Source organism: Amblyomma americanum, chromosome 5 (assembly GCF_052857255.1).
Source record: "Amblyomma americanum isolate KBUSLIRL-KWMA chromosome 5, ASM5285725v1, whole genome shotgun sequence".
Classification (NCBI taxonomy): domain Eukaryota; kingdom Metazoa; phylum Arthropoda; class Arachnida; order Ixodida; family Ixodidae; genus Amblyomma; species Amblyomma americanum.
The window spans coordinates 170791004-170801424 of NC_135501.1; the positions used below are offsets into that span (position 1 = coordinate 170791004).

The following is a 10421-nucleotide window of genomic DNA, read 5'->3' on the forward strand; positions in this document are numbered from 1 at the left end:
GCTCGAGGTTTACCCAATAGAATAGTGCTTTCTCAAAAACAAATTTGCATAGATTATGGCAATAACTGAACTCACATGGGCTGCCGGCAGGTGGTCAACTAATGATGCTCCGTTCAGATCTCTTTGCCCCGTAGCCCGTAATAAGTGAAACGGTTTGCTGCAACCTTACAGGGACAGGTGATCTAGTTCACCTTCTGTGGCATCCAAAAATACATTTAGGCCGTGAGATGCTCTTAACAGCCTTCGAGGCTGTGCCCATAGGAACACGTCGGCAATTGTTTCCCGAAAATTTGAAAGTTAGTCTAACACTTGCAGGCGAATTTATTGCTTTATTTCGGATGCTGGCCTCGATGAACAATTACGTTTGCGGACGCATAAGCCTCACAGAAGGGTATTCTCTATTTTTCAAGGGTCTAGAAGAAAGTCCGTTAATAGTAAAACAGTATTTCAATTGATGCACTCAGAAGAAAGTATGTTTTGCTTTGTATCAATAACGATAATATTTGAAACGAAGGATTATTAGAGTCCTTGAGAAGTGCACTTGTTATTGGCTTACGCTAGAATTGAGCAGAAACGCTCTCCGAGAACAGTAGCGGAATTCTATGAAGTTCTACTCGACATGGTTCACAGAATTTTTTTTTCTTCTGGAACGAGGGAGCTCTCAGGAATGTAATGCGGCTATCCACAGAAAGTTTTCAAAAAATCGTAGGAATTTCCTTTAGGGACGCCTTGCGCGAAGTGTGGAAGACGGCACGCCCAAGAATTTCATTGCCTCGCCGTTGTTCATGCGAGTGATTAATGCTTGTCCAACTCTCGTTAAAATTTCTTCGAGCTCCGCCTACACTTCTCAGAGTGCAACAAAACAAAAAGCGCTCTCGAGATTTTGAGAACTCGCCTATTAAGTCTAATCGATCATTGCGTGCCGCGTAGCTTATTGATCCGCGTGTGGGTGCAGCGTGCAAATAGATATCAACATGAAATGAACTTTTAAATTAAGCTCATTTTGATATTTTGCGCCTGCTTCTTCTGTCGGATGCAAACTTGGAAGCAGCTCCCCCAGAGAGTGTGCCTACAAATGTCGAAATGGGCGCGTTTTTTTCATCGTATATTTTTCATAAAGTTAAAAAATACTGTATCAATTTTGCGCACGTGTTTAAGTTTCGGAACAGTGCCGCTTATAAATCATCCAAAATGTCACCATAAACACACACAAGAATTAGCAGCCCCAAACCCTTGAAAGTTTCCGATTCGGCGCAATATCGCCACTAACTGAGACACTGCTCTACTTTTATGTTTTTTTACGTTTTCTATCTCTATTTATTCTGGGATTTTGCAACTGCACTAGACACATTCCTCGCAATGAAGGGGCAGTTCACTGTTTTTATCGCAAACAATAGAAGAGTACACAAGCACTGCACCAATTTCTTCCTTTCCAGTAAAGAAGTGTCCATTGACGCTCCTGTTTACGCTGAGATAAACATTTCCCCGCATCTTGTCAGGATAGTGGGGTAGGGAAATGGAGGACACGTTAAGATATCTAAAAGAAGGCAGGGATCAGTCACCGAAACAAAGCAAAGCATAGGGGACGTTTGTATTTTTTGTTTTTGTCTTGTTTGTTACTGAAAAATAATTGTCTATTTATTTTACTATAAAAGATAATTGATTGGAAATTGGCAGGAGAACAACTACATGTGGCTGGTGGTATCCAAGCTCACTTCCTCCGAATTTTGAGTACCGTGCTCTACCCACTGAGCTTCACTGAGCTTCGTCTGCGGCTGCCCAGTGATCCACTTCCGCAGGAAGTCGGGTGGGAGCTTACATGCTTTTGTGGTGTCTCTGTTTGTAGGACGGAGAAGCAGAAATAATCTTTTGTTTACATTTGTTGTGTGCTTCCTTGAGACGCTAGAGACTGACCAAACATTACACTCTTTAGGTGGTAAATAAAAACGACTGCTAGAAGAACTTCGCACTTTCACTTTTCTAAAGCAGTGCACATGTTCGCCACCTCGTCTTTTCTTCCTACTTATGCACAGAACACACCAATTCTGTGAGGAGCGGATTCGTGAACTGCGCTGGATGACAAACACAAGTGTGCGGTTCATTTCTGAACTGCTATCGGCATGTTTATTTTCAGCCTGGAGGATAACGGTGCAAAACGTGCTTTGCCGCAGCAAGAAGGGACGAGGCGATGGAAGGAACACAACACAGAGCGGTACTGTGCGATGTCAGTGCACGTTAAAAAACCCACGATGGTCGAAATTTCCGGAGCCCTTCACTATCGGCGTCTCTCATAGCCTTAGTCGCTTTGGGACGTTAAAGCCCCATAAGCTAAACTAAACAACAGAGAGCGTATTTTCTTTCAACGTATCGGCCTTGATTGCCGTGCCAAATCCCTCGTTCAGTATGGGTCACGAACACGCCTAACACGGCCTTGCTCAGCAGAGGGATTGCATTTGTCAGCGGAACAGATCCGTCACTTATTTGTGGTAGGACAAGTTACCACTTTCTAATTCATGTTTTTCTTTGCGAAATGCCGAAACGCAGCTATGATATAGTAAGAGCCGGCACTTTACATGAGCAAACAGGTTTCTCATAGAATTTTGAGAAATCGGGCTACTTTCTAATGTCAAGAACCACAGCATATGCAAAAACGTTGGGTGTGAGGCCGCATTACCAGACGGCAAAAAATAAATATTTCTATTTCTTATTATACCAAAGAAGAAGCCTATTAATTGTTTACTTTAGGCGCTGGCATTTCTTTTACTTTCTATTGCCGGTTAAATATTGGTGTGATGGTTAGCTATAATTGGCAACATGAAGGCAAATCGCATTCTCTCTTTGGTCAAATTCAGTACTTGCTTACTCTAGTCTGCTTACCTGCTTATTTATTGCAATGTACACTAAGCATAATTTCTCTTTCAAAAAAACCATTTATGATTTTATATGTTATGAACTGATGTCCTTCTTACGAGTGATATGCGTCGCAATTGTGTCTCGTTCGATCTCAGGTGGGCAGAATATGAATTATATATGTCACCATATCTGGTTACAATGCAAACCTATTTCTCTGGTGAATCATGTGCCGCATTAATTTCCTAACGCATCACAAATGTTCGTTCTATAGACTTGTATGCAGCACACTTCAACTGACTCTGCGCATTGCTGTTTAGCTATGAATCGTTCTCTAAATACTGCCTAGTCAAACTATTTCGTTCAACGTTTTCAATGTTTTGAGTATCAGGCTTACTTGGAACACAAATTTAGCATTCTCTGTTTTGTTGATTGGCTGAAAAGCTTCGAAACGTATAGCGGCTCGAATTTTTGGGGCAAGCCTCCACGTGTTGGAAAATATACCTGCCCAACAAGAACGCGACCAAGGAAGGACACAGTACTGCGATAAATTATGAGGTATCAAGATATTTCAATGCTTATTACAGTGTACATACGGATTCTGAACGTCCTGAAATCCTGCAAAAAAACCTCGGCGGGCTTCTTTTCGAGTATGGCTGAAATTTTTACATTTGATGCAAGATTCAAGCATGTGAACATGTAGAATAAAAGTGCAAATGTTGTCTTAGAGAAGTACTGCGAGCATAAAGCGTGTCGATGTGGGTAGAAAACAAGATGATGTCTCCTGGCAATGTTTTAATGACTTCAGGATTACGTAGTATATGGAGGAGCAGGATGGTGGTGCGTCACGAAGGTCGTGGCGCGCGGCAATTTGAGAATATTTCTCACAAGCAAATTTTAGAAACGCTGAACTAACCAAAGTTGAGGTTTCGGCACCCGCCAGGCTCCCCTACTAAGAAAGAATAAAGAAAAATAAAGAACTCCTAATCTTTCTTTGCCAGTCACAGGTTAGCTGGTGGTTCTTGTGTACATATTGTATTATGTTGCTCGAAATAAAAACAAACTGTTGCTGTTGTGGTTAGTGAATTTAGATGCATTTCCGCAGATTGGTGGTTCTAGTGTTTTTGAAGGCATGTGATTCAAGCTTATAGTTTTTTGCTTGCCTAAATTCTATACCAGCTAGTTCATCATTAAGTTTGTATTTCCACCCCATTCTCTTCCCCTCTAAGCTGATAAATCACACCCATGAGATGTGTTCCTCATCTCTATGAGACACATAATAATGTTGAATAAACAGATATATATGAGACACGTTTGAAACATCAATGACTTTTTCGATAGGGTTATTACAAGACGTACTGGTTGTAATACGACTAGAAGATTATCTTGCAATATTTTGTTTTAGAAAAAGAAATTGTTTTTCAATCGTAGTGACGTTTTAGAGCTAAACCTACCCAAACAATTTCAGGTACCTCATCTTCAAGGCATTTCCATTGCGGATGAATTGGTCTTTTAAAAATTCGAATTGACGGTGAAGCCAGCTTTCCCCGTAGGTAATATTAAGTAACTCTAAGTACAAGGCAGTGGAAGAGATTTATTATCGTACAACTGATCCAGGTTAAATTTCCAAACGGTCGTATATGTCTCAGTGGTTACGTCTCATTTGACTTTGACATGATATTGAAATTCTGCGTCCCATACTGAAATTTCAAATAGTGTCTCTCCTGTATTTGCAATGTACATTGAGTGAACTTCACGCTGCCCTACCTGGTTGCGGTCTCTTGGGCCCAGTCAAGCTGCCATGAGCAGCTTTTTGCCCAAGAGCTCCTTCCATGTATATGGTAAAATAAAGGAATTGAATCGAATTGCAGATATTTACCTTTCTTGGCAATGCTTGCTATGAAATCAGCAGCACTTTCCTAGTGGGCGTTGAAGTATTTGGCAATAAATTTCTCTCGTCATGCCGTGATGAAGTGGAAGTCCATGTATTACCACATGAATCTGCAAGTGCTGAGGTAGGCCACTCCTCATCGCAGAAGACGAAAATTCGTATCCTTCTCTTTGCTGCCTAGCCTTGGCTGCAGCTTCTGGACAATGTTTTGCTCCACTTTGCGCACGCGGAACAGGTAATATTTTCGTGCCACGGCGCTATGTACACAAGTGGAGAGGAGCAGAATTTGCCTGTTTTCGGTCGTGAGTAAGGGCTGCCATATGAGAGCACAAAACTTTCAAATATGAATTGCCTAGGAGCTGTTCAGCGATCTTAGATCGCGGCTAAACGTCGCGACCTGCCTAAATCTTGCACTTTTCACACGAGTTAACTTACTCTTTCCTCATAGAATGGGCTACTTAACGCTGCCTCGTTAAATCTTAGTGGTTCTCACGATGAAGAAAAACCGCATTCTCAGAGTACCATCTTCATTGCAAAGTGATAGCGTTTGAGCACCTTGCGAGATAAGAAAAAGCGATGCTCGTATCGTGTGCAATTCACGGAAGTTAGTCAAACCTACTAGCGTAGGCTGCGTGCGAGCTGCGCTGTGGAATGTTTGCATTGCAGTTGTCATCATTTATAAAGCTGGCTCCCACGTGCTATAACGTTTCACTCTCATCGAAAGCAAATTCATTGGTGCTAGCAGCGTTCGTGCGGTGTTTAGCCTCTACAACTAAAAATACATAAAGACTGCTCCCCAAGACATAGTGGACGGTAAGCTGGAATGCTTCATTATAGCAAAAGGTCGCCTGATTTCCACACGTACGGTCATGCATCCATATCGGGTTTCTGAGAGGGCGAATGATTTTAATGTAGAGCGGCTTTCTCCTCTGCCCAGAAAGCGTACACCTGAAAAGCATGCCCCTTTACAATCAAACGAAAGCGTCAGTCACAACTTTCTTGCATCCACGTTCAATAAAGTCTTGCGAAAAGTAAGCCCTAGTGCCAAGTTTCTTTAGCTCAGCATGGATCTCGGTCTCATGTTTGAAGCAAAACTTCACTACGTCAGTTTTTCGAGCCGTGAGCAGGGTCGCAATTTTGACCTTGAATGTAGCTTTAGATCAAGCCATGAGCGCAACTGGTGGTAGTCAGGTTCGACACAAGACGTCAGCCACTGCAGCGGCACCAGCGGCTGTTACACCAACTATCTGGACTTTTACCTTTGACTTTTGACATTTGACCTTGACCTTCGGTCCAGCGGGAAGCGTCTGGCGGCATCGCATGCGCCGCGCGATCGCACCGCATCGCGCGGCATCGCATGCGCACCCGCCGCGGTGGCTCAGTGGTTAGACCGCTCGGCTACTGATTCGGAGTCCCCGGGCTCGAACTCGACCGCGGCGGCTGCGTTTTTATGGAGGAAAAACGCTAAGGCGCCCGTGTGCTGTACGATGTCAGTGCACGTTAAAGATCCACAGGTGGTCGAAATTATTCCGCAGCCCTCCCCTACGGCACCGCTTCCTTTCCTCTTTCACTCCCTCCTTCCCTTACGGCGCAGTTCAGGTGTCCGCCGATATACGGGACAGACAGTGCGCCATTTCCTTTCCGCAAAAAACAATTATTATTATTATTATTATTATTATTATTATTCTGACATATCCGCCTTCTCTGATTGGTGCTTGAAGAATGGGCTCACTCTCAATTCATCTAAAACCAAGGTTGTTTCATTTACGCGTAAAACGCACAGTCTTCTCTACTCTTATTCTGTGAATGGTAGGCCGCTGCCCAGGGTTGATGAAATTAATGACCTCGGCATGCTTTTCGACCGTAGCCTCAGCTTCTCCTCTCATACAAAACGCATTGCTCTACGGGCTATGCGTACACTCGGCTTCATCTGCAGGCTTTCGAGAGAGTTTCGATCCCCACTTCCTTTCTCAAAGCTCTACCTGTCCATATGCTTGCCGCTTTTGGAATATGCGTCTGTTGTTTGGAACGGCACTTGCCAGTCGAACTGTGAAAAAATCGACAGAGTTCAGCTAAAGTTTTTACGCATATTTCAACATCGGTTTTCTTGCAAAACTTCCAGCTCTCGTCCCAGACGGAGTAACTCACTGCAGCTTCCTTCTCTTAGCTGCCGTCGCGTGAGGGCAGATATAATTTTCTTGTATAACCTTCTTCATGGTCACATTCTATGCCCTCAGCTCCTAGCGCGTATCCTTTTGCGTGTACCGCGAAAGAGCATAAGGGAATTCAGACCATTCCAAGTTTCTGCGCTCCTGCACTCCCTCTCCCCTCTGGACAGAATGCAGAAGTTGTTTAATTCTCTTTGTCCTCACCTAGATATATTCGAAAATTCTCTCCCTTCCTTTATATTGGATGTCCGTGACGTTCCACTTTGAGCACTCTTTTTCTCATACATAACTTCCCCTTTCATGCATTTTGTCTTTACTACACTTGTGCGTTTGCACCGGTATTATATTGTTTTTTCTCTCCTTAATTGTTCATCACATGTACTTGTTTTCATTAATATTATTTCTTTAATACTGTATACTCACGCCTGATTGTCTGTAACGCGTTCACTAATTACGTTTCTTGTGTATGATTGTATTTCTAGCTTGTATTTCAGAGGTTTCATATTCGTTCATATTAGTATTGGCTTTATTCTTGTTTGTATTTTGCTATATGCTGTACTTGGCTGTTATCGGTCGTTCATTCTCTTTGTTTATTGTTTCATTAGTTATTTATATGTCTGTTGCCTGTTCTAGCTGTTTTCATTTACCGCTGTTCTCGCTGTTTTCTTGTTTTCGCTTTTTTGCTTCATGCTTGCTGTCACGCCTAGTTTATATTTCTTTTTTTTTCTATCGCCTTGACTGCTGCATTACCTCCCCTGAGTGTCTTCCTTTGTAGTGAAATAAATTTACATTTTGTGCGTGTGAATGGTGTACCAGCACCAAGACCTTTGGGTTGTTCCTGGCCACCGAAAAATAAAGATTGATTGATTATTATTATTATTATTATTATTATTATTATTATTATTATTATTATTATTATTATTATTATTATTATTATTATTATTAATATTATTATTATTATTATAAAACGTGGTTTAATTTGATGCGTTCAGCCGAACGCTAGGTGTGATCGATGCGACGCCTGCCATGGAGAGCGCCAGATGTGCGATCCGTCACCGCGTTGTAGAGTGGAGGAAAGGAGGCATCCCAGGTGTGCTGCCTACTTTCTCCGTGACCTCACACACCTCGACCGAGCGGAGCGAGAAAGCGTCTGCTGTAATCGCATGCGCAGATTAGCAGTAAGTGGTTTCAACGCGATAGCGTTAAGTAGCTCGTGTCGCAGAAAAGCCGGTGTCGTCGGCGTCTTTGGCCGTCAGCGAAAAATAGCGCGTCTCGGTGGACACCTGAACTGTGCCGTAAAGGAAAGGATTTTAACGCGAAAGCGTTAAGGATTGATTGATACATAGATTGATTGATCGATTGATTGATTTAATGATCGATTTTTCCTACCCTTACGGCGCGATCCGGGCGTCCAGCAAGAACTGAGACAGGCATCATTTCCTTTCCTTAAAAGCAATTGTTTATTTCATTTTCCTTCCCTTTCCGCCTGGTTCGGGTGTCCACTTCCACTGAGATATGTGAGACAGGCGTCCTTTCCTTAAATTGTCCAACGGGCCACGCGTCGAGCCGAACGGGCGATGGCGTTCAGTGTGCTCCTCGGCAACGCTGCGACATGCTGTCGCTTCTCACTCTTAAAGACGAAGGTTAAGCGTCGTCCAATTTTTATTAATATAATAATAAAAAGGAAGGAAAAGATTTTTGCTAGCCCCGGCACCTGCCATTGATCCTGAAGCACCTGAGCTTGGGCAGCGGAAATAAAGGATAGCAGGCAGAAAGCAGAAATGAAATGAAAGAGGTGAGGGGACAGGGAGAGAGGATAGGGGAGAGGTAATATACACAAGCTATTTACAGAATTAGAAATGTGTCCAGGTTGTGCGAGTGATTAGTTTATGATGGAGCAATAAAAAATTAATGTGATTAGCTCAGTTAATCCAGGATATACAAAGCGAAAGATGCTGGTGTTGACAATGTTCTAGACGGCGATGGCATTGAGGAAAGGAAGGACGCATAACTGGCTCCCTGGATATGCGGACGCCTCATGAGTTCTTTGATACATGTGGCAGTGGTGAGAGTGAGATTTGGCCTGATTACATTAGCGCTCACAGCGTTGTGGCTGACATGCGGCACTGTGGCAATGGCTTGGCCGCAGCGTTCATTTGGTGATCAATCTCTCGCGATCAACCATTAACTGCATGCCACCTCCCAGGGTGGCAGGGAGGGCGCGCTGCCTATCCAGTGTGCGAAACGCAATCAAAGCAGGCCTTTGCACTTGGACACCAACGCCACGCCACGTACATGAAAGCGAGCTTGTGGTCTACATTCACCCGCGGAGCTTGTTGGGCGCCTTTCCTTTCTTAAAAATGAACTGTCTTTGCAAAGTTCTCAACGCCAATGAACTCTATGAACGCCGTCGGCTCACTTGTTTTGTTTGGTTTTTGAGGAAAGGGAATGGCGCAGTACCCGTCTCACATATCTCAGTGGACACCCGAACCACGCCGTAAAGGAAGGGATAAAGGAGGGAGGGAAAGAATGAAAACTGAAAATTGAAAGTTGCATTTTGAGGAAAGGCGAGGCGCTGCGCAGCGGCGGCACACCTGTGGCTCGGTGCTACTAGTGGCGCATGAGCAGTAGTGACTAGGGAGCGAGAGAGAGAGAGATAAACACGGAGTCTGCGGTGGCCACCTGCGCCGTGCGTGACAGTGCGCACAGCGCGCAGAAAACTATGTCGACTACAAATGGAGTTTGGCGTCCAGTTGTTCATCGTCCAAGATACCACTCGCGGGGCGTTTGGTCACTGCGTGTTACTACCTGGCGGAGAATAGACGGGACGTCAAGCCCGTCTGTTCGAGGAACGTACAGAGGCTAAGCAAGGTTCGCTCACGGGTGCGCGGACTGCCCTGCGACCACAATTACGTCTTGAGGGAGTCTAGTAGTACGCCCAGCGCCCTATATGCCGCAAACATATCGCGACGAGCATCGGCGTACGCGGCACAGTGAAGGAGCAGGGGCTCTAGTGTTTCCACTGCACCGCATCCGTCACACCGAATATTTGTCGCGAATCCGTGACGCTCCCGTCGTTCCCCGGGCCACAAGCAGCCAATGCGAATGCGGAGGATCATCGCAGGTGTCGACCGCGTAAGTACCCAACAGCCTTTTATGCAGTCCATGTACTCACCTAGTGCGATGCATGTCCATGCACTCACCTAGTGCACTCACCTAGGGTGCCGCTTTCGGAGATGGTCGTGGATGACCGCACGCACGTCCAGCAGCGCAAGAGGCAGATCGCTAGCAGGTAGTTGAGGTGCGGCGGTCGCGAGGTCGTCAGCATTTTCGTTGCTGGCGATGCCGCAGTGACCGTGCACCCACTGTGGACGCACGGAGCATCCACTCTGCGCGAGGCTCTCGATACGCCAGCGAATGTCCCGCACTAGTGGGGTACCGCGGCCGTTGGATTGCAGGCCGCTGAGGTCGGCGCGGGAATCGCAAAGCAGAGCTCTCCTGGGCGGCGGAAG

At 44.9% G+C, this 10421-nt stretch overlaps 1 protein-coding gene across 1 annotated transcript in view; it reads left to right on the forward strand.

The window, feature by feature from the left end:
• The window catches only part of LOC144134332 (uncharacterized), a 29876-nt gene extending 19671 nt beyond the window's left edge, over positions 1-10205 (forward strand). Inside the window, exon 2 of the mRNA XM_077667269.1 lies at positions 10130-10205. Within this exon, the coding sequence (XP_077523395.1) occupies positions 10130-10205 (76 nt within the window). The remainder of the gene's footprint in view (positions 1-10129) is intronic.
• Positions 10206-10421: the final 216 nt, after the last annotated feature.